Genomic DNA, 26,857 nt, shown 5'->3' with positions numbered 1-26,857 from the left:
TACTCTTTTTTTTAATCTACTCTAGTAACAAGTGCCATTTGCAGCATCTCAAAAAACAAAGCAAAAAACGTATGTTTCTTGAGTTGTGGTGCCATCAAGTGGTCAGCTCTATCCAGCAACTTTTTATTTAACTGTGTTTCTAGAACTCAAATATGTTATAATTATGAGCCACACCAGATGAGGTACCTCACATTTCTTTAAATTCATATTAAAAACAGCAATTGGGAAAGGGGGGCAAATGAGATGGGAGGTGGGTTTACTCTTTCTCCAACATTGTCATTCCAATCTATATCGCCATCCATAACTGGTTTTTTCCCCCTGTTTGGGGGGAAAACATGTCTTTCCATTGGATCATGTTATCTCCGACAACTAGTCTAATCGGAACAAGTTTCTATAGAAAAATACCCCAAATAGAAAAATAGTCTTTAAAATTATGAAAGCGTTTTTAGTGTGAAAAGCATTCAATATAGATTTTAAAAAAACTTATTTACACTCATATATATTGTGCAAAAACACACGGGGTAAAGAGCAAGGAGAAATGTTGCTATGCATTCAGTAGACGTGTGGCCCTGAATGCCTTAAGTCTAGCTATACTTGAAGCAATAATGATGCTCCTGTGCTGGGGTTATTGCACTTTAGAGACTACAGCTGGGGGCTCATATGACTGAATGCTCCTCCATAGAAAAAAAGAGCAGGGAGCTTCCTCTTGTTAGTTCAGCATCAAGTGGAGATGTGCTCCCTTCATCAAAAGGTGAACCTCACTCCCTTCAAACTCCTCCCATGAAATGCTGGGGCTACAAAGTTAGGGCTGATATTTCTTCTCAGTCCTACAAGTTATTGTTTCAAAGCTTTTGTTACCTAAGACTTCCAGTGAAACAGTAGCGTAGCGTGGGTTGTCAGCACCCGGGGCAAGGCAAGTAATTTGCGCCCCCTAACCCGTGGATTTGCGCCCCCTAACCCGTGGATTTGCGCCCCCTAACCCATGGATTTGCCCTAACCCCAGATGTTGCGCCCGGTGCGGCCCGCCCCCCTGCACCCCCCACGCTACGCCACTGCAGTGAAAGAGTACTTTATCTCATTATCTTTTTTTTTTACTAAGGAGGAAAACATTCAAGCAAAACAACTTCACACTTGAGTCAAAAAATATGATCCTGAGTATGGTAGTTATTCACATTCTCTCTCTCTGAAAGTTCAGCATCCTTTTCGTTGACTTGCCCCAGGAACTGTTCCATCTCAAATGGAGCCTGTTGTCTCACACAGCTCAGCTCAATGCAAAGATTACCAGGCGCCAGCCCTTGTGCTGCCAGAACCCCAGAGGCTGGTGCCCCGAGAATCAGCTGAGTCCCCGCTGCTCCTTGCGGCTGGTGGCTTCTTCAGCTTGCTGTTGGTCTCCAGGTGTGGGGTGACTTCCTCCAAGGAAGAAATCTCCAAGTCACTGTCCTCCTCCTCAATGAACTGCAGCAAGGGAGAAGAGAAAACAGATAGGAGAGCAAGCAGCAGATGGCAAAGACCGGCCACACTCTCTTATCTCTGCAATGGCTCAAATCCTCCTCCTTAAAAATCACCCTAAATCAGTGAAGAAGATACTTCTCGGGGAAGGCACACCCCACCAGGGTTGTATAACAATAACAATAACAATAACATTAATAAATGTTATTTATACCCCGCCCTCCCCGGCCAAAGCTAACACCAATAAAATCACAGTAAAAAACATAATGGGGAAAAAAACCCCAATTAAGATACTGGTTAAAATGCAATTTAAAATGCAGCCTCATTTTAAAAGTAGTCTATAAATCAAGACCATAAGGGGAGGGAAACATAAGGGTCAGACTGAGTCCAAACCAAAGCCAGGCAGAACAGCTCTGCCTTGCAGGCCCTGCAGAAAGATGTCAAGTCCTGCAGGGCCCTAGTCTCTTGTGACAGAGCGTTCCACCAAGTTGGGGCCAGTTCTGAAAAGTCCCTGGCCCTAGTTGAGACCAATCTAACCACCTTGCAACCTGGGACCTCCAAAATGTTGTCATTTGTGGACCTTAAGGTCCTCCGTGGGGCATACCAGGAGAGACGGCCCCGTAGGTACGTGGGTCCTAGGCCATGTAGTGGTTACAGTGCTGGGAGACCAGGATTCAAGTCTCTGCTTAGCCATGACACTCCCTGGATGGCCTAGGGCCAATCACAGTCTCTCAGCCTAACCTATTTCACGTACATCACCTTGAGCGCATTGAAGGAAAGGTAGGATATAAATACAACGAATAAGTAAATAATTCTGAATTCAGAGCTGTAGATTCAAGTTTCCCATTCTGTGCCCAGTACCAGTTTTGCCACCTACTACCCATGAGTCAGTATACAACTGGTGGGTTTTCAAGTGGTTGGGTGCTTTGCATTATCACAGTTAATGGGTGCTGCTCAAGAGCACCTCTTTCCATGTGTCTTGTGCAGGAGAACCACCTGATGGATCACACCCTGTTAGTTGAATCCCTGACAGCTGCAATCCTAAACATGCTCATGAGCAAGCCTCATAGAACACCGAGGCATTTATGTTTGAATAAATATGCATAGTATAATGTTATTGGGGAAGAACTGATGAATGAAAAGCAAAGGCTGTGTTGGCCGAAAAGAGGGGGGGGGGTTGAAACCCCAAATCAACAGTAGGCCAATATTTTTATTAGGCCATCAAGCATAAAATGACGTAAGAGTGAGCAAGCTTTCAAGCTCTCCAGAATTCTTCATCATGCTGGATGAATAGTCCGGAGCAAAAACTGGAATGATGTTTCTTATGGGTTAGAATTTGGCAGAGAAAGAGAGATACCACCTGTCTGGTTTCCTAAACTAATGTGTATTGTATAGTACCTGGATTTTTTTAGTAGTTGGGCCAGGTTTAGGAGCTTCTTTGGTAGGGATGGGAAAGAGTTTAACTCCACCAGCAGGCTTTTTCCCAGATGCACTCAGTGTCCTCTCCAGATTTTTAGCAATTGACTGCACCACTGTTTCTACAAGAAGCAAAGAATTGTTGTTATTCATTAAACTTGCTAGTCATTCATTACTCAAGTTGTGCATTACTCAGAGGTCTCCAAGTGACTTGCAACACATCTAAAACATAAAGGGTGGTATTATACTAACATGTCCCATCACTGCAAGAATTTTCACTTGTGTAATGGGAGTATCCCCCTCTCTTCCCTTGCATGTGTCCTGCACCTTCCCCAAATCTATTCCAGGGGAAACCCTGAAAACAGATTTAGTGGGTGCAAAGAAAGAGAAGGAGATGATGTTCTGATGAGCAAGCAAAACTCCCTGGCATGGTGGAATAGTTACCTTAGTGCCGTGCTGGATTCCACCCAAATACATTACACCATTAACAAATTCAAACAAAACACCTACAATTCATATACATATTAAGAGTTAGGATCCGAATCTAGACATCAGATTTAAACAGCAAAGTTGTTCATAATAATAAATGGCTTCTTAGGAGCTTATGGCTGACCTAAGAAACCATATAATTCTAATGAAAGCTGTCAGAATGACAAAACTAAGAAATGAGCTGACGTATGTCTGACTGGAGAGCTGGTCCAGGAAAACCTATGGTAATAAGTATATAGCACACAAACCCTTGCCACTGCGTAACAAGAGCATTCGTGCACAGCGATAGCACAGCAGTTGTGCATCCTCTCAGGTCACAGATTGTTGGCATACAAATACTGCCCTTGAAAGGGCTGCAGCACATGGAAAACGTTTTTAAATGCTATGCCAGCCATGTGGAACAACTACATAGGTAAGAGCTTTCTAGCCTACCCTGTTGCATTATAACTAGGGAAGCCTGAAGAATTTGAGCCTCACAAATTCTTGTATGAAATGTCCTGATCTGCACTTATCAGATCAAACTGCATATCAAAACGACATAGCCAACACATTTTGCACTCCTTTCATTACTGCAACAAAATCCTGGTAGTTGCAAAGCACCAAATATGGATTTAAATGCACATTTTCAGAGAACATATGCATTTAAATAAGCATTAAAATACACAGTTCAATGCATATTAAGATGTGCATTAATATATATTAAAACATGCACGCACACACACCTGAACGAGTCTCTGCTGTTGTTGCAAGGACCCTTCCCATACTGCCTTTCCCCTTCGACAATTCTATGTCAGATGAATCCCAGTCACTCTCTTCATTCTGCACTGCTCTGGGAGGGTCTGGTTCTGTTTTGCGGGGTGTAAACTTTGGAGATGTAAAGTTTGATTCCTCTTCAGACTCTTCTTCAGAGCTGAAAGGCGAAGTGCTGGAGAATGGAAACAGAGCAGAGTAGGAAACAGAAACAAAGGATGGAGGAGAATTTCATTTGGTGCATTTTTTAAGCGTACTGATCTCCTTCAGTACACTTCCAGGCTAATATATTTATCAGAATGTAATTCTGGACTTCTCCAAATTTTGGGATGCATTTCTCAGCTCAATGCACGCACGCACGGACACACACACACAACCTCACCAAAATGTGTTGTAAGAGTATGTATGTATTCTAGGATGAAATAAGGTTAGAAAAGCACACATTGAGGAAAAATGTATATTTTGTGATAAAAATACATACTGACGTACATATTTATACATGAATTTAAAATATAAATTTATTTTTTAAAAAAAATCTACACTACAGATTAATGCAGAATCGAGACAGGACAGGACAGATCTATGAACAAACACATGTGAAACTGACATGGGTAAGAAATGAAAATCCCCAACTCTGCCTACAGAGTTTTGGAGCAACATCCAACTGAGACACTTTTGAAAGATTCCCAGGGTATTTTGCAAATCTTAGCCAATTAACAAGGTCTGCTGGAAATAGCTGTTTTAGGACGAGCAACACTCTCACACACAAAATTAAGATTAAAAGTTAAGCCGCACTTTTCTTCATGAAATTAAAAGCTTGCAGAAATGTTTGTAAAATGCCTAAAACATAATGACAACGCTTCAAATTACATCATCAGTTTTCATACACAATAACCAAGACAATTCAGCATAAAAACAAGGAAATGGAAATTTAACCCAGAACTTTAACCCACCTGGGATGATGGGCAGCAGAGTATTGAAGAGATGGTGTGCTGCTCCTCACTTGCTTTGGAGAAGGCATCCTGGGGGTCTCCACTGAACTGGCCTTGGAGTTCACTTTGCTCCGAGGGGCTGGTTTGGGCATCTCTGAGGCATAAGGCTTGAATTCAACTTGTTGCATTCTGGGCTTAGAAGACACAACCTGGATTGGAGACTGTGGGCTCCTTTGGCTTTTACCTGAAAGAGATGATTGGAAACATCTGAAGGAAAACAAATTGGCCAGTATCTGATACAGGTAAATAAAACACACACCCCAAATAAAATAAAAGCAATGCGCTGAAAATCACTATCCTAAAATAAGAATATCATAGAGAAACTTTAAGCAACGTTGCCTTCCAGATGTTTTGGACTATGATTTTGGGCTGATAGGAGTCGTAGTCTGGAGGGCTTCAGGTTGACAAAGGCTGTCACAAAGCCTCTTACCTGAGGTTCCCGAGAGTGGCAGCGAGAGATCGCTTTCATCCTTCTGCCCCCTTCTGACTTTCCTTTTCACTTCTTGCTCAATTTTGTCTCTTAAGGCGAGGAGCTGTGGAAATTTTTTGGCCTTCTGCTGCTGTTGGATTTTTATCACGTCTCTCAAATGTTTATAGGTTTGAGCAGGGATACCTTTTGAACCCTGTAAGAAAAACAATTAGGAATAATGCAGATTGTGTCACTGCATAATTCTGTTCTTGGGTGGTAGACCACAGCCCTTTTCATTCATAACTGATACATAGAAGAAATATGTTTTGAGGGAGGGGTGGAGAGCCCTCCAGGTGTTGTTGGACTCTAAATCCCATCAGCACTGCCAGGCAACCTGGCCAGTAGTTGGGGTTAGAGTTCAACAACATCTGCAGAATCACAGATTTTCCATCCTTGGTTTACCAGCTATTGGGTAGGGATGGAGGAGAAATTCCATAAGTTTGCATTTAAAGGTGACTCTATCAAATTCACACCTTACAAAGTCAAGTGAGAAACATCTTTTGAAAATTGCACTTTTCTGAATTTGAAATGTAGTTGCTCCAGCCAATGTTTACAAAAATGCATGTATTAGGTTAAAGGGTGCATTAAAATGACTATATTAGTGAAAATAATGCACTATATTAGGATAAATTGCCTGCAAAAAATGTGTTCATTTGTCAAAACTACATTAACGTGTTTGCTGGGGGAAATGCATTCTAAAAAGCTGAAGTATCTTCATGAGAGTTTTTCTTTCTTTCTTTTTGTTAGCCGCATTTCTAGAGCAATTTGTAAATTTTCATTTTTTCCAGTCTTAGAGAACTGAAATTCATAGATCCTTCCATCCCTATTGTCAGATAAGCTTGCCAAGATCTGCTAATAGAGAAACGGGCCAACCAGAGGACACAGAGGCCTAGGCCTCCCCCAAACCTGGAGTGAGTCCTGACAGGCAAACACATTGCGGTGCTGTGATAAAAGTAACTGCAGGTGAACTGTGGAAAAGTATTTTTTGGACCCAAGATGGGAAATTTACAGAATTTCCATTAATAAGTTGATTATGAAAAGGAACACAGTGTTAACTTCCCCTGATATGGTCCCTTCTGCAAGCCATTTTCCTCAGATGAAGATTCCTAGTGTTGAAGAGCATCAGGGTGTCTATTTTCCTGACCAGGTATGAATGTCCACACATGCTGAGGCTGTGTTGGAGGAACTTGAAATGAGACTTCACTCTAAATTCTCAGACATATTAGGCATTGCAATCCTCAGTTGGATATGGAAAAGGAATTCAATGTTGGGCAATTGACTACAAGGGGAAAAGCTCTCTGCATCTACTTTCCTTCTCTCATGGAACTTACCCGCTTCACTCCCATGCTCTCCAGTTTCTCTTCAAGTGTCTCTTCCAGAATTGGCCGGAACTGTTTCAGCAAGTTTGGATTCCTCCTCAGTGCTTCTAGAACCCTCTTCTTTCTGTCCAGAGTATCTTCCAGTTCTGTAGTGAAACCAATGGCAAGAACCAGAAAAAATCTTAAGAAATGGTGGCAAATCACCAGCCCGTGGGTCAGCTCTGGTCCCCAAACAATCTTTCTTTGGGAAGGGGGACCAGTGGGCAACATTACAGTGCTTTGCTGAATGGAGAGGACTTCTCCACACACCCTGACAGAGAGGAAAACTATGTTCAGAGTGATCATCAGAACTGCTTAAAGGCTTCTGGCACCATAGCATGCTGCCGTTATTTTTATATCCCAGCATAATGCTGACACTTAAACTTTTGTTTCGGGTGATCAGAAATACGAAATAATTTTGTGAGCACAGCCATAACATTGGGATTAGCATTATTCTTTGCAGTACTGCCTAAATTATCAACTTCTAATTACAGTCATACCTCAGAAGTCGAACGGAATCCGTTCCGGAAGTCTGTTCGACTTCCAGAACATTCGGAAACCAAGGCGCAACTTCTGATTGGTTGCAGGAAGCTCCTGCGGCCAATTGGAAGCTGTGGAAGCCACGCTGGATGTTTGGGTTCCAAAGCATGTTCGCAAATCGGAACACTCACTTCTGGGTTTGCGGCGTTCGGGAGCCAAAACATTTGACTCGCAAGGCGTTCAGGATCCAAGGTACAACTGTATTCTGCCACTGAATGAGAGCTTGCAATACTTTATTCTTTTGCTATTTGAAGGGGGAGGAATAGAGTTCTAAATATATAAAATAAGCCTAAAACCCACCTGCATCCTATGGCAGCTTGACAGAATCCAATTAATAATAATTATAATCAGTAATATGATGCTTATCTGGAGGTGGCAAACTAAGAAACCATCCATCAGTAAAGTGCAGTCCTGTGTAATTAGCCAGGGTGGGGTGGGCTATGGGGGGGGGAGGTTGTTCCCTGTGCAAAGGGGTGTCTTGGGTTACAGAGGTAATGGGCCAGTCATTGGCTTCTGGAGACCTATAAAGGTTCTCTATTCAGGTTGGACAACAACGGTATCTAGCAGAAAATCGGAGAAGAGCAACTGAAAGGCGTGAAAAATACCTTCTTCAGTAGATTCTTCTGATGTTTCTGCCTTAGGAACAGTTATTTCTGGAAATTAAAAACAGTAACTTAGGAAAAGGCACATTATTCAAATTCCAGTTGGTGGAACTCATAGTCCTTACACATTAGCATGGAACTTAAGCTGTACAGTTTCATTTATCCCAGAAAAAAATTGATTTGTAGCTTTGTCCATATGGAACTTGGGAGCAAAACACTCTTCTGGAGCTCTCGAGGATCAGCCACAATCCCTCAGATTAGTTACTGTGCATGCCTATTTCACATCTCAAGATCGCACAAGTGCTTAAATGTACTGTATGCTTGCAGTGCTGAACTATACAAAACACACTGGGTTTTTTGTACACGTGAATTTGTGTGAGTACATATATGATCTAAATTGTATTTATAGTGTTCAGGATGATAAAACCACTCAGTTGTTATGGAGCGCATTGAACATTTCAAAAGACCTCTAGGCATGAAATCACTGAAAAGTTGCTGGATGAGCATGGAATAGCTTTGATGAAAGTACTGGATTGCATATTTTGGTTAGAGGGTTAGAATTTTGAGAGTAATTTTATTATTTGCAGTAATAAATCAGATTTTCTGCTACTGTTGGACTGCATATTTCAGCACAAAGGAAAACCCTTCAACGCCGAGTTCCAAGCAACTTAATGATCATTCCAGAATCTTCTCATACTTCAGTTAAGTCCCATTAATTTTAACCAATTCAATTATGAACCGGGGGAGGTTTAAATCCTTCCTTCTCCAGGCCTATCAACTGATTTAAAGACCTGGTGCAAGTGTACAGTACTTTAACACGTTCTCAAGTTCTACAGCAACTACACATTACCAGTTCTAAGAATGTGTAAATGAAAAAAAATGCATTATTTCTCTGTTAACCACTGCCTTCCCTCCCCTCTCCTCCTATGTATCAAAGTTTAGACTGGAAGCTCCTTGGGGCACGAACCTGACCTCTTGTACTCTGTCAGATATCATGCACACTGAATCAACAACAGTAACTGCAATTATTGTTCACTCTTCCTTTGTGGCTCTACAATTCAGTGATTAATTTGACTGCAGTATCTGTCACTCAGTGACAGTATACTGGACTCTTCCAACAAGCAGAAGAAAAGAGAGGTTGCTCTCATTCCAAAAACAAGAATTCTTATTGTCTGCTAAATCGCTAGAGACAAAGACTTCGGTCCCTTAGCAGCATAATGGGGAAAAATTGACTGTAGTAACTCTCCCTCACAGATGTGCTCTAAGAAAAATTCTTCTTTTAACTCTGCAAGTAGACCGCAACCTTAGAGCCACTATTAATCACTAATCCTTGATGTGCAGTTTGTACTGGGGCTGCAAGAAATCTTAGTTTCCAGAAAGCAATCTGTGGTTGTCACTATCTATAACAGCAAATAACTATGGAATCAATTGGGGCTTCCTTTGCTTCTGGGCCTCAGTTCCAATTTTAATTCCCACGGACACCAAAATCAGAGGTGAAATGTTCAGAATGACCTTAGAAAAAGAGCTGGATAATTAACTTCACTGTGAGCTTTTGAATCAATAGATATGGCTATTACAGAGTTTCCTTATCTGCCTGCCTAAACCTGCCCAGTTTTATACAGTTTGTCAAAAGAGAAAAAGAAATTCATTCAGTCTAGATTTTGACCATTACCTTTAGGTTTGCTAGAAGACAAGAGCTTAATCTGCAAAACAAAATACGTTATTAAAAGATCAGTTTTATTTACAAGATTTAGGAACTGCTTACTTACTGTGAATGTCCACATAATCAGGAAAAAAGCAAAACAATAGAAAAAGGAGCCCCAAAGATGCACTGTATTCTTTAAGCAGGGCAGACATGGGGAACCATTGGTCATGCTGGGCTGGATGGGAGTTAGAGACTAACAGCTTTTGGAGGGGCACAGCTTCCCCATCCCTGTACCAGGATCTCATTCAAAGTGGTCCTCTGGTATAAGCCCTACTATCATATGAAAGGTTCTCTTCATCAAAAGAATTTGAATAGAAGAATCACAGTGTCGAACAAGGGAGTTTAATATGAGGGGAACATTCAAACATGCAGATTGCCACCTGTTATTTGGCAAGAGCGGCAGCATGTAATTCTGCTTATTGTGCAGACTGAGTCTTAGAGCAGAAGCAACAATCTGCTTCAAAACAGGACTCAAAACTCTTGTTGAACCTGAGCCCCAAGAGGTGAACAGAGTGCTTCTTACAGGACTGAAGGCAGGAGGCCATATTAAACTTACTGTTTTCTCCTGTGACTGGATGATCTTGACCTGTTCCCTGAGTTGTGCACTGAGTGATGCTATTTGCTGCTTGCTGTGCTCGGCCATTTTCCATTGGTCAGAAGACAAGGAGGCCCGTAGTCTCTCATTCTCACCCTTCAGCTGAGGAGATAAGAACAAACTGATTAGAGATTTGGGCATGAGGACCCACTGCATGAAGGTAGTGTTATTGTGTGTGCAGGCTCTGCCCTCAGCATCCAGCACAATGTATACACAGAGTCTAGGCATGTAATAGTTTGTTGCATTGTATATGCATAATCTCTGTTTGTGTATCATGCTCTACACAGGTGTGGGCAGATTCTGTTCCTGTTTGGACACTGACTGTACACCAGTACAATGTCTGAACTCTTAATGAGAGTGAAACATATATTCTTCAGCACACTCACCTCTTCCTTCTCCATCTGGTGTTCCTTCTGAAGATCCCTCAGTTTCCACTTCCATTCTGTTTTCTGATAAATTAAAAACAGCAACAACCTCAGTCTTAGCCAAACTTATTTGTACTCACCTAGCCCTACTGAAGAGGCTCCTCATGAGGCCGGAGGAACATCACCTGGCTGTGGGGCATGAAGGCCGCTCCCCACGAGGACCTTTCTACCTAGCCTAGGGGGCGGGCACCAGACTCACCCAGCCCTATAAAAGAGGCTCCTCGTGAGGCCGGAGGACCATCGCCCAGCTGTGGGGCGTGAAGGCTGCTCAACGGCCCCATCTTTTTGTGCCTGCTAAACAGCTGTGTCATGCTTATGATATTTTATTTTCTTCTTAATTATGCTGTTTTAAATGTGCTTTTTATATTTGACTTCACCTACCAATGTCTTCTTTTGAAATGTTTTGCCTCCTATTGTTAAACCATGTTGTATTACTGTCAGAGCACAAGGGACATCAGCATAAGTGACTCCACAACAATCTATCTGCTGTCATCATTTCCCACTTCCCACAATAGTTATATAGCTTAGGTTTTATGGTTTGGCTCCTGGGGTGGGGGTGGGGCTTAGAATGTAATGGACTGCAAAAATAAGATTGTACTCTTAAGTGTCTTCCTCCTACCCTGTTATATTCTACAAGCAAGAGATGATATATTGCAGAGCTCACAAGCACCACATCTATGCTCATGCACCTGTTGCTCAATTTTTGCCTTCATCGCCTGTAGTTCCCTCTGAGTCTTCTTCCATTGCTGCTGGTCAGGTAACTCGTCATCCTGCAATGTCCCCAGATTAGAGACCACTGCACTCTTGCCTTGTAGTTCCTGCAGCTTCTGGGGGAGGAATAAGTAGTACATGTAAACACTTTGCTGGCAAAGAGCAGCGGCCAGAGCTATTAAGGCATCTCTCAGGTACAGTAGGTTAGGTTTCTGTGCCATATCTGATGGAATATAAAAAGCAGAGTTGTCATGTAAGTTGGGACTTCCCTATGTAGGTATGAATACCCGTTGGGAGGAACACCAGCTTCTTGCTTTGTGTTTTACTATCTTGATTGGGCAAGGACGACTAGCTAGAGTGCGGATATTCCCCACAAACAGGAGCATAACCAATCACATGGCTCTCCACTTTCTGCACTTGTCAATGGTGATGGAAATTCAGCTAAGTGAACAAGACCTTGCAAAATTATCCAGGCTATTTATAACCAGAAAAGCGCATTCTACTGAATAATCTCCAGAGAAGGATGGAAATTTTGGCGACACACAGTGCACCACATTACCAAGCTCCATCCATGCTCAAACAAAGTGATTCATCCTTCTCTAACATAGGGAATTTTACCATTCCTTGAAGAAAAGGCCCTGCTGTTCTTTTGTGGTAATATTTAAAAGCAGCATGCCTGTTTATTGAAGGCTGTGACTGCCCTGAATGTTCAAGGAAAAGAGAAAGTTGTGCATTCGCCTTACCCCCTCCAAGGCGGAATTTTTGCTGGCAATGTCCTTGAATTCGGTGAGGAACAGGTGCCGGAGGTCTTCCATCTCCCTTTGAAACTTTACCCTCTCTTCCTCCTTCCATCTCTCAAATTTTCTTCTGCTTTCCTCTTCTCTTTGCCTCATGTGCTCTGCTTCCTATCAACGAAACAACAAGATCTAAAGCTGGAAATAAGCTGGTTAGAAAAGACAAAAAGTTGTGGCTATGGAATGATTTGACAGCAGTTTCCAGAAATCCCAGTCATTCAAACGGAAGTGGAAATACTCCAAGCAAAGGGCAGGACGGTCCAATTCTTGCCCAGCTAGTTTAAGCTGGATATTCAACATGGCAACAACCAATAGCTTGCAACAGTGGGAGGGGGATGAGTGGAGTGGCAATGACCTGTGCAGACAAGTTGCCCTATCAAATATATTAAAAGTACAATCTTATTATGTCAAGTCAAAACTAAGTCTCACTGAGTTCAAGGTGTATGATTGTGGCACACAGGAACATAGGAAGCTATCTTATACTGAGGCAGATGGTCCATCTAGCTCAATAGACTCTGACTGGCCATGGTTTCAGGTAGAAGATTCCCCTATCTGGAGACACTAGGGATCGGACCTTGGGTCTTCTGAATGCAAGGCAGATGCTCTGCCATTGAGCTACAGCCATGCCCTGATATACGTGAAGCTCACAAGGAATTCCTTTCCACTGGTTTATTGGCCACCCCACTGAACAGCAGATACCCAGGCCAAGAGATTGTCTGAGATGACTGGTATTGTTCTGAAGGACTTCCATGTGCCTGCAAATGTTTGCCCTTCAGGGTCCCCTCACACCTTCATAGCGTGCATGTTTCTGCAATGGAGGCAACTCACCTTTGGATTTATTTTTACTGGAGCAGAAGAAATATTGTCAGATGGGTATTTTTTTAAAAAAAGTTTTTGTTCATTGCTGTTTTTAATCTGATTTGAATGTCTTTGTTATTTTACTTTTTACTGTGTAAATCACTTTGAGTCACTACTTTCAAAATGCAAAAATGGGACTCAAATATAACAAACAAACAAATAAACAACAAGCCTCTTCCCTTCCAGCTGCCGTGGTGCAAAAGTACATTATCAAGAGTTTCGCATGCACTGCTTTCACTTTGGCTACAAACAGATGGTTGTAATTCAGCAAGCTATGAGGGCTTTGGCTTTTGTGAGTTCATACCTGAGCCCTGCTTTGGCTCTCAGCCTCCAGTTGGGCATGGGTCTCCTTCAGTTTGACCTTCAGTTCTTCAATCTCACTTTCCATTTGTACCACTTGTTTCTTCTTCTCCTGCTCTATAAAGTTCATTCAGAAAAAGGCACAGTTATGGTGGCAATTGCAAACATTTTGAATTGTGTATAGGAAGGTACCCAGGAATGTAAGATGATGATGATGATGATCAGTGGATTTTTTTAAAAAAAATGTTTAGGGGTACTCTCATTTTCCTACCCATATTGAAATACTGCCCCTCAATGAGGCCAAACTTAGATTCACAAAATGTTTAGGGGTATGCATACTCCCGCATTCCCCCAGAAAAAAGCACTTATGATGATGGTAATGATAATGATAATAATAGTAGTATTAGTATTAGTAATATTAATAATAATACTCCGCCCATCTGGCTTGGTTTTCCCAGTCTGAAACTCTATTTTTCATTTATTTTTGACTTAAAACATTGCTTTGTATGTCAGGAAAATAATATTTGACACAAGTGAATTAACATGGACCACATTTCAATCCAGTAGTAAATGTGTTTAGGCCTGTTGATTTCAAAGCACACCAGACAGCTAGCTCTATAATGGATTGTCATCATAAATTATAACGGAACCACTACCCTCTGCTGGACAAAACCATGCCCAGAGCTGAATTTCCTCTAGGTTTGTGGATTTTGTTTTCCTCTCATTTTGTGAACTTCCTTTGCCACCTCAATAGTATGTGTGTGGTATATTTTGCAGTTTTCTTAGGCTTCCTAGAAGAATTTTGTTCCCAGTCATAAATCCAAAGCTATACCTCAGAGAATCTCATGCATATTATTTGGTGAGGTAAATCAGTTTGAACAAAATGTATTTGTCATGTTTTAATCTATATGCTTTATGGCTAACCTTATAATTATGTGAGTATGAAGTATACCCTTCTGAGGTGGGGCAGTTATGGTTGCATGACTGTATCCAGATTTGCAGAATGACATCTTAACATTTTCCAAAATGCTGGATGTAAGTACATTAATTTCTGATGTTGCCAGTATGGCTCAGAATCAGTTTATATGTGAAACCATTCAGAAAAAAAATGATAGCTACTAAGCCCCTTATTTGTAGATAATGGGCAAGCTAAACAGTTTGTTTCATTATAATGATCTTTTAATGTAAAAAGAAATCTCTCCAGATTTTCTACCCACAAATGAGTTAAGGGAAAGAAAATGCCTGAATGCTTAATTAGTAACAAACTACTGGGTATCAACCTGTATATGGAGAGAGGCACTCAAAAATGAAATGTTTTTACAGTTTGATTGATCCAATGGGCCCCTGATGGTCTCAAATAACACTTCAGATCAGGGGCAGTAACTGTGCTGTCCTGCAGATGAACTGTAACATCCATCACCCTTGACTGCTGGCCATGCTAAATGGAGCTGATGTGTGTTTGAGCCCAGCAAAATAAATTTGGGCAGGGGCACTGCATTCACTACCCCTGCTCTAGGCAATCTGGAAAACAAAGGGTCTCTATGTGTTAGTTAGTTAATTAGTTATTAAATTTAACAAGGACAAGGAAAAGAGAATGGGGAAAAATATGAAGTAAAATGCACTTGTTTCATCAGTGCAAAGATTTCTGTTTGTGCAACACAACTTTCCCCCCTTCTCTGTCAGTTTGCATTTCTTAGTACAGAAACTATTGATCTGATGTGTAGAGATCTTTCCTATTCTAATTAATTCAAGTGGTCTCTGGAAGCTTCTCTGTGTGAAAGAAACAAGCAGAAGGTTCATGATGTTTCGGTTATTCCTTCAGACGGTGCTTTTTTCGGGGGGGAAGGGGTACGAATACCCTTAAACATTTTGTGAATCTAAGTTTGGCCTCATTGAGGGGCAGTATTTCAATATGAGTAGGAAAATGAGAGTACCCCTAAACATTTAAAGAAAAAAAGCGCTGCCTTCAGAGAAACTGAGAACAGCTGGCTTAAATTGGTTCTGTTATCTCTTCTGTCAAGGTCATGATGACTATAAAAATAAGGCCAGAAGGAGCCTGGGTTTCACTTTCTCTTTCTATCTCTCTTTCTTCTGGTGTGGTGTTCTGTATATAGTATTAAGGTTTAGACTTATTACAGTGGTACCTCTAGTTGTGGACACGATCCGTTCCGGGGTGCCATTCACACCCCAAAAAGTCAGCAACTAGAGCGGCGCTTCTGCGCAAGCGCGGAGCATGATTGAGCGCTTCTGTGCATGTGTGAAGCACGCAAAACGCTTCTGCGCACACATGCACGGTGAAACCTGGAAGTATACACTTCCGGGTTTGCTGTGTTCGCAAGCCGAAAAGATGCAACATGAACCTAACGCAACATGAGGTATGACTGTATAAGTTATTGTAAGTTTAAGTTAAGTCTGCTGCAACTGGATTTCTTATGGACGGTGCCAATCCTGAATGTATTGGATTTGCAACCGTTATGCTCATTTGTCTTCAGTAGCAGTAAAGCTCTGCTGCATGAACTATTAATTGCCTCTGGTTTATTTTTGGAGAATCCTGCAATGTGTTTAAGTTTTCACTCTGCTAACTATATGTTGGAATTCTGCTCTGGATCAATATTGCGTAGATTTTCTATGACATTCTCTTCATGTGTGTGCTCTGCACATTCCCCAAATGTGCTCTGGAGCATTGGGGAACTCCCAGAACAGATTTAGAGGGCACACAGGGGAGGGCTGTGGGGAGGGGGAGGGGGAAGTTCTACTGCACAGCTGAAAGTCCTTGTGCTGAAGGAACAAGCACACCGAATAACAATGCCCTCTGTATTTCGGATCGGCTATTAGTTATTATGGTCCCCATATGTTAATGCTTGTTTATACTGATGTTTTAAGACATATATAATTCTTTTCTTCTGTGCTGCTAAAAAGGGGGGTATTGCTGGTTTCTTTTTGTATTTGTGATATTTTTAAGACACTGTAAACCAATTAGCAATTATTATTAGTCTTGAAATACAAAGCAGTACATAATGAAATAACCCTCTATGCTCACCTGCTGCAGTGACCTCTGGATGTCTGCGCAGCATGTGGGCTTGAAGAAAGGAGTAGTTCATGAAGGTCTTGTCACAGAATTGGCACTGGAGAAAGACAAAGAAAAGGATAGATAGGTCACACGCTGGCCTGGTTGACACATCAAGGTAAGCCAGAAGGTGGCTCATCATGTCCGCATGAATGTGTTGGCTCCCACCTAGGAACTCACACTGCTCTCCCTCTCCCCCGGGCTTTTAAGTTAGCCTGGGAGGACACCTAAGCCAGAGTTTTGCTTAGCCTGTCACTCAGACCAGGGATCAGGGTGAAGATGCCTCCTTCACGACCATAACCTGCAACTGCAGGACAAACTTTGGCAATAGGTCAAAGAGAAGAAAGCTGAATCACATAGAATCATAGAATCATAGAGTTGGAAGAGACCACAAGGGCCATCGAGTCCAACCCCCTGCCAAGCAGGAAACACCATCAGAGCACTCCTGACATATGGTTGTCAAGCCTCTGCTTAAAGACCTCCAAAGAAGGAGACTCCACCACACTCCTTGGCAGCAAATTCCACTGTCGAACAGCTCTTACTGTCAGGAAGCTCTTCCTAATGTTTAGGTGGAATCTTCTTTCTTGTAGTTTGGAACCATTGCTCCGTGTCCGCTTCTCTGGAGCAGCAGAAAACAACCTTTCTCCCTCCTCTATGTGACATCCTTTTATATATTTGAACATGGCTATCATATCACCCCTTAACCTCCTCTTCTCCAGGCTAAACATGCCCAGCTCCCTTAGCCGTTCCTCATAAGGCATCGTTTCCAGGCCTTTGACCATTTTGGTTGCCCTCCTCTGGACACGTTCCAGTTTGTCAGTGTCCTTCTTGAACTGTGGTGCCCAGAACTGGACACAGTACTCCAGGTGAGGTCTGACCAGAGCAGAATACAGTGGCACTATTACTTCCCTTGATCTAGATGCTATACTCCTATTGATTCCTCACGATTCTGGATTTAGACCACATGCTAAGCCAAACAAACCAGGACCACATTCATACCACACATTGAAAGCACTATGACACCACTTTAAACATTCACGGCTTCCCCCAAAGAATTCAAGATGCTGTGGTTTACTAGGGGTGCTGAGAGTTGTTAGGAGATCCCTATTCCCCACACAATTCCCAGAGAGCCTTGGGAAGAGGGATTGACTGTAAAATCACCCTGAGAAACAGAAAACCATGGAGGTGAAATAGGGGTTCCCCAATAACTCTCAGCACCTTAGCAAACGACAGCTCCCAGAATTCTTTGGGGGAAGTCATGACTCTTTAAAGTGGTATCATGGTGCTTTAAAAGCATGGTGTGAGTTTGGCTTATGTGTCCATGAGTGTCCTCCTTTACAACCTTGACAGCTATCACATAGACCAGGGTTAGGCAACCTAAGGCCCAGGGGCTAGATGTGGCCCAATCGCCTTCTCAAACCGGCCCGTGGATGGTCCAGGAGTCAGAGTGTTTTTATATGAGTAGAATGTGTCCTTTTATTTAAAATGCATCTCTGGGTTATTTTTGGGGCAAAGGAATTGGTTCATTTTTTTCCTTCAAAATATAGTCCGCCCCCCCCACAAGGTCTGAGGGACAGTGGACCAGCCCACAGCTGAAAAAGGTTGCTGACCCCTGACATAGACCTAAAAAGCCAGAGGAGCAAAGCATTCCACTAGGCCAACTCCAAGCTTAATGCAGGACCAGATGCTCAAACTAAATCTGAATCATGGGCTGTTTGTGAATGGCTGCTGAAGTACTAACACCCAGACAGCTGTAACCTCCCCCCCCCCCACCCAATGTTTGCTAATCTATCTTTGCTTCTGCAACCACAATCAGGCAGATGAGCTGGAAGAAAAACAAAGATCATTCACATTTCCTTGACAGGCTGCTGACTGAAAATCCACAGCGCATAATGCAGCTCCGTATGCTCCAGCTGTCCCTATTTACCAAGGACAGTCCTCAGAAAACAGAAGGTATTTAAGCAGAAACTGTCAGGGAAGCTGTAGTTGCATCCTGCATTGTAAATCCTGCACTGAACAGAGGGGTTGGACGAGATGACCTGTGGTACAACAGTGCTCAGGCGATCTCTCCAAATCCTCCACTGTGTTTGCGGGCAGAGAAACTTGCAGGCTCATTTCACCAAATTTCTCCAGTATCTCCAGTACCTTATCTCCACCCACCACCTACAAAGTTTCCCCTTCTCCTTTTGCTGCCACTGCAAATGTTAGCAACAGCAGCAGCATTGGCAGAATGGGCACCATTTTACATCCTCATCAGTCCCCTGGATCTAACATCATCCTGGAGCATTGTGGGGCTAAGGGTGGCCGCCAGAACAAAACGGAGGAGAATATCTGGAGAAAATTCTGCTGGGGAAAAAAATTAATTAAAACTAAATCAGGCTGAGGGGATGGCAAAAAGAAAGATCTCAGGCATTTTTTTCTCAGAGAAATGCCATCTGAGAAGTTTGGGCTCAGCTCCACCTTCAAGGTCCTTTCCTACTTTCCACTCAATGCACCCACCCAAACAGCAAATAGGTGGAAGCTACCACTGGCAGTATCCCTGCTGGGAGCAGTCTGTGCATCCTCATGTAGGAGCACATTCTGGGAGAAGCGACCCTGTTGCTGTCAACTGATGGAAATTGGCCCAATCTAGGCCTGTCTGCTGCCCTAGTCTGGGAGCTGGTATAGCAAAAGTGCATTTTTGCCCCACCATCCACCCTTGCTGGCATGAGCAGCAGTGTTGCTGATGCAGTGGTGGCTGTGCCACTGTTATAATCAGCCACTGCTGGTGTGACACATGGCTTGTTCTGCCCATGTGCATATATAGGCACACAGAAAAGTCCACTAGCTTCCCTTCCATCCCACCAATAGCTGTCTATCCCAATAGTACACATATGCTCAAATACTTCCTACAGCATGCCATTGTGGTTAGGATGTGGCGGGGGGCGGGGGCGGGGGAGGCATACTCCAGCAATGATCCTTACTGTGAGAGCAAGGCTGTCCTAAGTACCCATGTGTGTCCCTATTTACAACTAGGGCTGGGTGATATACTGGTAATTTGTATGGTATGGCGTTCTGATTGCAATACCGGTTTCAGACATTTTGAGCGGGTGATACATTGTGCTGGCCAGGGAGCCATGATGTATTCCCAGCTCAGATTGCCTGCAGACAGCAAAGGCACAGACAGACAGGCAGACAGAGCCCAAAAGGGTTCTGGGCAAGCACTTTCTACACCTCCATCTGCCTGTGCCTTTGAGGAAGCCTGCTTCTCCGGCTCACATGAGCCAGAGCAGTATGGGGGCTAGTTTAGCTGGAGGCAGGAGGCTTCCCGCCCCCAGCTGAGCAGTTTAATGAAGCCCCTGCCCTTCTGGCTCACACAAGCCACAGAGGTATTGGGGCTTGCTCCCATCGTTCAGCCCGGACACTGAGGTCCAGCTCTGAGGGCCTTCTGGAGGTTCCCTCACTGACAGAAGTGAAGCTACAGGGAACCAGGCAGAGGGCCTTCTTGGTAGTGGTGCCCGCCCTGTGGAACACCCTCCCACCAGATATCCAGGAAATAAACAACTATCTGACTTTTAGAAGACATCTGAAGGCCTCCCTGTTTAGGAAAGTTTTTAATGTTTGATTTTTTTTGTGTGTGTTTTTGATATTCTGTTGGGAGCTGCCCAGAGTGGCTGGGGAAACCCAGCCAGATAGGCGGGGTATAAATAAATTGTTGATGTTGTTATTGTTGTTGTTAGGACTGGGTGATGGGAGGAAGAAGCATCCGAGTTACATTCCAGACATCATGATATAACAACATATCATGGTATTTAGCTGCTGATATACCACAATGTTGAATACTAGATATCAGCTAGCCCTGCATACAATTATGAAAGCTGCACAGAAAGCATGCAGCCATATCACTCACCTTGTGGTAGTTATTGGCCCCAGCTTGCAAGAGCAATTGCTGTGTGGCAATCATCTTTTTACGCCTCCTGCTCTCTTCCTTGACACCCTTCAGCTCTTCTGCTTGCTTATCCCAGTCCTGCTTGACGCGTTTGAGGTCTTCCAGGGTCGCTTGGTGTTGCTCTTCCTGAAGGGCCAAGCTCATGCTCAAGTACTCCTGAGAGTGCAGCAGGTACTCGATGGTCAGCTGGGCCATCTTGAAGACCTTCAAGAGCACAGGGTCAACTGGCTGCTGACAGTAGGGGCACTTTTCTGCATCGAGGTTGCAAAAGGTGATGCTGTTGATGTTCTCCTGCAGAGTGGCAAGGTCCAGCTCGCGAGCCACCCGCTCCACATCGATGGCACTGAACCGCCTCCAGTCAATCGTGTCTCGCCGCAACTGGAATTTAAAGGCGGGGACCATGCTCGGACCGGCGAGCATGCTGCCCAAGAGATGGCTGCTGCTTGGGAAGTTCACAGGAAATGTGGAGCCTGGCATACCTGTCCAATAATGACGGTGTGCAGATAGTTGTGGTGGGTAGTAAATATTAGCAGCGAAAGGCTGGGCAATGAAAAGGATACAAGATGAATTAAGGCTGGAACAAAATGGGAGCTGTACTTGTGTACTTGAAGCAGACCCAAAACATATACGAATGTAAGAAGAGCCTGCTGAATCTGGCTAATGGCCCATCTAGTTCACATCCTATTCTCAGTGGCCAAACAGATCCCCTTGGGAATGTCTCAAGCAGGACCTGAACACAAGAACCCTCTTCACTCCTGTGGTTCCCAGCAATAGCTATCCAGAAGCATTACTGCTTCTGACCCTGGAGGCAGAGCACAGCCATCATGCTGATAGCGACTGGTAGTCTATGTCTAATGCTCTTTTAAAGCCATTCTAGTTGGTCGCCATCACTGCCTCCTGATGGAGGGACTTCCATAGTTTAACTATGTTCTGCATAAATAAGTTCTTCCTTTTATTCATCCCGAATTATCCAACATTCTGATTCATTAGATGTTTGTGAGTTCTAGCGTTATGATAGAAGGGGAAACGACCTTTTCTCTATCCACTTTCTCCATGCCATTGATTTCTATCATGTCACCTCTTCCCTGCCCTTCATCTAGACCAGTGGTTCTCAACCTGTGGGTCCCAAGATGTTGTTGGACTACAACTCCCTAGGGATGGGAGTTGTAGTCCAACAACATCTGGGGACCCACAGGTTGAGAACCGGTGGTCTAGACTAAAAAGTCCCAAAATGGGGCAACCTTTTCTGATAGGAAAGTTGCTCCATCCTCTTGATCATTTTGGCTGCCCTTTTCTGCGTAGCCTGCAAAACTGATTTCCTTTTGTATTATTCTACTCAGTCCTTGGGCACATGGGAGAACTCAGTCGGTGGGGCAGGAGACCCTGAATCTCAAGGTCATGGATTCAAGCTCCATGTTGGACAAAAGATTCCTGCATTGGGGGTTGAACTAGATGACCCTCATGGTGCCCTCCAACTCTACAATTCTATGTTTCTATATCACTTTACTTATTACCATACTAGATGGTTAAACAACCACAGATTAGAAACAACCACTAAGATTTCAAATAAGTGAAGAAAATAGCAAGATGAATAGGTGAGCAAATCAAGGTGACTGCTGTTTATAGCTGAAATGTTTGATTCATTCGCTATTAAATTCAAAGTTGGCTCTCAATATAGGCTTATCAAGAATACAGGTGAGGGTTCCAGCTTCCATATAAAAAACATTCCTGTACTCATGTACTCAAACAACTATAATTTGAGTTTTGTAGATTCCTACTCAAATAGAAAATGCACGAGAGTCACTGAGCTTTCAGCTCTGAGGACTGAAAAAATGAAGACATCTGATATGGTACTCTTATTATAACAATTTGCTTTCAACATTTAATTGCCACAATTACAAAACCGCTTACAATGTAATCCTAGACATGCTTATTCAAAAGAAAGTTCTATTATGCTCAATGGGATTTACTTCCAGGAATGTGTGCATAGGATAGTAGCCTCTAGGGGAAAGTGCTGTAAAATGATACGTACCATTTTTTCCAGTATAGAAATGCTGTTCTGATCTTTCTGGACCCCTTGCTTATTCACAACAGACAGTTGTGTTGTGCAACGGTGTGTTACTAGGTGTGTCCTGGCATGATGGTAACAGGACTCCAAAGTTTCCCTCACAGTAGCACAAATATACCATAGCTAAGCAGCACGCTCCAAGTGGTTAAATATTCATTCTTGGCTTTGTATGTATTTGTTTGCAGCTCCAGTATGAGCAAACAAGGATCACAATGAACAACTAGGTGATAACATGTGTTCTCATCTGCCAGCAAAGCTGCTCTGCATTCTACACAGGACAAACAGGCCAGTCTAAATATGAAAGACTAAATGGACACCAGTCTGACATTTGAAGTGGCAATATTCAAAAACCAGTGGTGGGACAGTTCAACCTACCAGAATACTCTGTAAATTACCTTAAAGTAGCCATCCTGCAGCAAGGGAAATTCAAAGGGAGACTGCAATATGAAACCACTGAATTGAATGAAAGGGTTCGATGCTATCACTTGTGGGCTGAACCGAGACAAAGGATTTTAGCATATTAGAGATGTTAACTGCTTTACAAAGCATGGTCCCTGTGCCCTCAATAACTATTTGTGAAGTCCCACTATTAAATATGGAATTATTACTCTCTGTACTTTTCCGCTTTTCATTTCCCTCTGACTTCACTTTTAACAAGTTCCCTCTACCTGCCCCACCCCCCCCCCATACCAAAACCTCAGGATAACACTTCATGCATCTGATGAAGTGGACTGTAGTTCACAAAAAGCAAGTGGCATAATAAATTTGTTAGTCTTTTAGGTGCCATAGGACTCCTGGGGCATGTACAACCTGCATGATAATGTGCATTCAGTGCCGGATGCAAGTGCCTTTTAGGGGTGCTGTACACACAATGTCCTCCCCATGCTGTCCCAGTGTCCCACACTATTTGCCCACCTGAAGCACATTCTGCTGCAATGGTTATAATCTGCTTTGTGCTGGGAGTGCACCTCTCAAGCACTTGCTGTTTACATGCGCACACAGAGAGCGCTTTCTCAGGTCCCCTCCTGTTGGGGCAGACATACTGATGTTGCAGGGCTGTTATCACTCCCCTCGCCCTGTTTAACTTGCCTATGAATGAAAGGGGCAAAATGTACAGGTTGATGTAATCTTCAACCAGGCCCTTGGATGATTAACACTCTAAAGCCTTTTAAATGTGCATGTGGGAGGAGGGGGTTGTTGTTTTGTTGTTTCTGTTTTAACTATTTATTTGTGCTTTTATCTTGTATTTCTATGTTGTGAACAACCTTGAGATCTTTTGAGTGGTATATAAATCTAATAAATATTAATAGACAAATAAATTTGCTTGCAGCTTCTGAAGTCCCAGGGGCCCTGTCAGAAGCAAGGCGGCGAGCCACATTGTAAAGCATCATTGGTGGTAATTAAACAGAATTACAGGAAGCTGCTTAAACAGAATTACAGGAAGCTGCCTTATGCTGTCAGACTATCAGTCCATCTCACTCAGTATTGTCCACATGAGTGTTTCTCAATCTTCAGTCCCCCATAAATTGTTGGGTTATGGCTCCCATCGTCCCTGATTAAGAGGGCTGAGGGTCTCCAGTTGTTTATGGACTACAACTCCCATCTTCCCTAGCTAGCAGGACCCGTGGTCAGGGATGATGGTGATTGTCGTTCAAAAACAGCTGGAGATCCAAGTTTGGGAAACACTGGTCTACACAGATTGGCGTGGGTTTCAGACAAGGGTCTTTTTTAGCCCTTCCTGGAGATGGCAAAGATTGAACCTTCGGTTTTCTGCATGCTGTGCAGATGCCCTAACACTGAGTTTCTGCCCTCCCCCTACCTTTTCTCTCACACCATAGAAGAGAATGGACTTAGTAACATGCCTCTCTTGACAACCCTCGACAACCTCTCTGGAAAATTGCCCCTGGATTTCCAAGAGCTAAGAACCCCGGATGCCTCCGAAGAGAAGGATGCACAGGGCCTTGCTGGTCGCGGAATGTCGAACTCCCCCCCCCCCCCAGCAAATTTTGGCTAGCAATTTCTACTCAGGCAGTTTCAAAACTGAACAAGGAGCAATGCCTTTTCTTCTCCTCCTCCTTCTCTTCCTTCCCTCCTTTTTTTTGTGACAGGCTACTTCAGTGGCGTAGCGTGGGGGGTGCAGGGGGGGCGGGCCGCACCGGGCGCAACATCTGGGGTTAGGGCAAATCCATGGGTTAGGGGGCGCAAATCCACGGGTTAGGGGGCGCAAAGCCACGGGTTAGGGGGCGCAAATTACTTGCCTTGCCCCGGGTGCTGACAACCCACGCTACGCCACTGGGCTACTTTATAACGAGCATGCCCCAACTTAGCGCCCCTGCTTCCCTTCCCAGTAAACCAACTCCCCTTCCTGCCACGCAGCCCCCAAGTCCTCCCCTTAGCCGCTTCAGATTCTCCAGTGAAGTTTGCAAGGAATCGGCTTTTGGAGAAAAGTTTCCTAGGCGGGCGGCAGGCAAGAGCAGCTTGGTGGACAGCGAGGGAGGAGCTACTATGTAGATTTAGTTCGCTTGGTCAGCTCAGCTCCTTAAGTTTCCAGTCTGGAGGTTCCTGCGAGTGTTTGCAATTTAACAAGCTACTTCATCCGCTGATGTTTTCCTGAGCGGTGGGAACATGCAAGAGGGAAAGAAGGCGAGCACTGGCTTGAACAAAGCAGGGCTGGTTAGTCCCACCTCTCTGCATTCCTCCTCCTCCTCCTCTTCCCTCCCTCCTTCCCTCCTCCAACTCTCTTGCCACAGAGCTTCACGGTGCAACGTTTCACTTCTTTAGAGTACCAAACAAAGCAAATCCTTACCTGTCCCCAGGGCGCATGTTTTGTGGCGTGGGGTTGGGAACTGGGCGCGTGCGAGAGAGAAAGAGAGAGGTCTAAAGCAGCCTGGATTTGGAGGCGCAACTCTCTCCGAGCTGGAATCTTCCTTCTCTCCTCCCACCCAGGAAATTCAACACCATCCAGCAAAGCGCTGGTTCCCCACAGCGACGAATCGCCTCGGCCTAAATGCACAACATCAGGCTGAAGCGGGAGAAAGCAGCTCCAGGGCTTTGAGCGCAGAGAGCTGCTCCCTCGAGGTTGGGGGGGGGGGGGGCGGAATCGCTGCGAGGCCGTCCCCAAAGCCAAGCCGTTGCTGTAGTAACTTCTAATAACACCCTACCTGATTTCCCTTTCCCTTCTTGTTTGGCTTTGCTAACGCGGAAAGAGGGAGGATCAGGTAATAAAAGTGCATTAGAGCATCGATGCTCAGGGGGTTATTAAGCTGCTGTATGTTTGATAACAAAGCTGCCTCCCCGTGGCTATAATTGTACCCGAACATGTAACTGCAGGTGAAGAGGCTGGGCTCACGGTTGCAATTAAGGACGGGCAAATCTGTCAACATGGGTTTCTCTTAGTTACTCGTTTTTCCAGTCTTCAGTTCAGTTTGCCACTTTCCCACATCAGTTTGCAATGATTATTATTTTTAAAAGTCCTCAAGATAATTGATCAGCATTTGGGCATGGATTTCTCCTGATAAGACACACTTTTGTACATATATGATTTTGCCTAATACAGTGGTACCTCGGGTTACATACGCTTCAGGTTACATACACTTCAGGTTACAGACTCCGCTAACCCAGAAATAGTACCTCGGGTTAAGAACTTTGCTTGAGGGTGAGAACAGAAATCGCACAGCGGCGGCGTGGCGGCAGCGGGAGGCCCCATTAGCTAAAGTGGTGCCTCAGGTTAAGAACAGTTTCAGGTTAAGAACGGACCTCCGGAACGAATTAAGTACGTAACCAGAGGTACCACTGTATATACATTTTTGCAAGCTAGTTTCCTCTAATGTAAGGCATTTTTCTATGTTATTTTCACTAATATGTACATAAAAATGCAAGACTAGAGCTACAGTTCTATCTCTGGGAGTAAGCCCCATTGATCTCAGTCATGGGACTGACCTTGGAATATATATGTATTGGATTGTGCTGTAAGTTCTCTTTCAATAAGAGTTTTGGTGACATGAAATCAACCAACTTACTTACATACATAATACGTTTTATCTGGGTTTCTTTTGCTCGGTTCCTCTGGCCATGTCATTTACCCTTGTCCAAACTGCAGTTTGCAAAACCGAACAGAACTTTGCATCTGATCCTTGATGGATTGGGGGCATTCTAGTCTGCTCAATTACTATAAATTGTCTCAAGATGCAGCAGCTTAAATAGCAACTTGTTTTGCAGTAGGTAAAGCAGAATCATATGCCTGACAAGCAATGGCTTATCCACCTCCCCATCCTTGTCCTTAAATGAGGCCAGCACAGGGTTTCATGACTCTCCATGAATCTTATGGACAAAACGAAATGT

General features: G+C 43.7%; 1 protein-coding gene across 2 annotated transcripts; it reads right to left on the bottom strand.

Moving 5' to 3' along the window:
• DZIP1L (DAZ interacting zinc finger protein 1 like) lies at positions 1-25,589 on the bottom strand. 2 transcript variants are annotated; one of them, XM_083614998.1, is made up of 17 exons: positions 25,323-25,589; positions 20,410-20,988; positions 16,494-16,578; positions 13,458-13,570; positions 12,245-12,406; positions 11,480-11,617; positions 10,752-10,814; positions 10,327-10,467; positions 9,738-9,768; positions 8,069-8,116; positions 6,897-7,030; positions 5,527-5,719; positions 5,058-5,280; positions 4,077-4,279; positions 2,848-2,987; positions 1,054-1,455; positions 1-775 (listed from the first exon to the last, which is right to left on the bottom strand). In XM_083614998.1, the coding sequence occupies exons 2-16, from the start codon at positions 20,923-20,925 to the stop codon at positions 1,279-1,281; spliced, it is 2,367 nt and encodes a 788-aa protein (XP_083471124.1). In that variant the 5' UTR covers positions 20,926-20,988; positions 25,323-25,589; the 3' UTR covers positions 1-775; positions 1,054-1,278. The 2 variants fall into 2 exon arrangements, with proteins under 2 accessions (XP_083471124.1, XP_083471125.1); XM_083614999.1 differs by lacking the exon at positions 25,323-25,589 and adding an exon at positions 22,481-22,627.
• Between the last annotated feature and the right edge of the window lie 1,268 nt (positions 25,590-26,857).

The sequence above is a fragment of the Podarcis filfolensis genome (genome assembly GCF_964270895.1).
Source record: "Podarcis filfolensis genome assembly, chromosome: 5".
NCBI classification, from domain to species: Eukaryota; Metazoa; Chordata; class Lepidosauria; order Squamata; family Lacertidae; genus Podarcis; species Podarcis filfolensis.
Note: the sequence above shows the minus strand (reverse complement) of the source record. Positions and strands in the feature narration are given on the sequence as shown.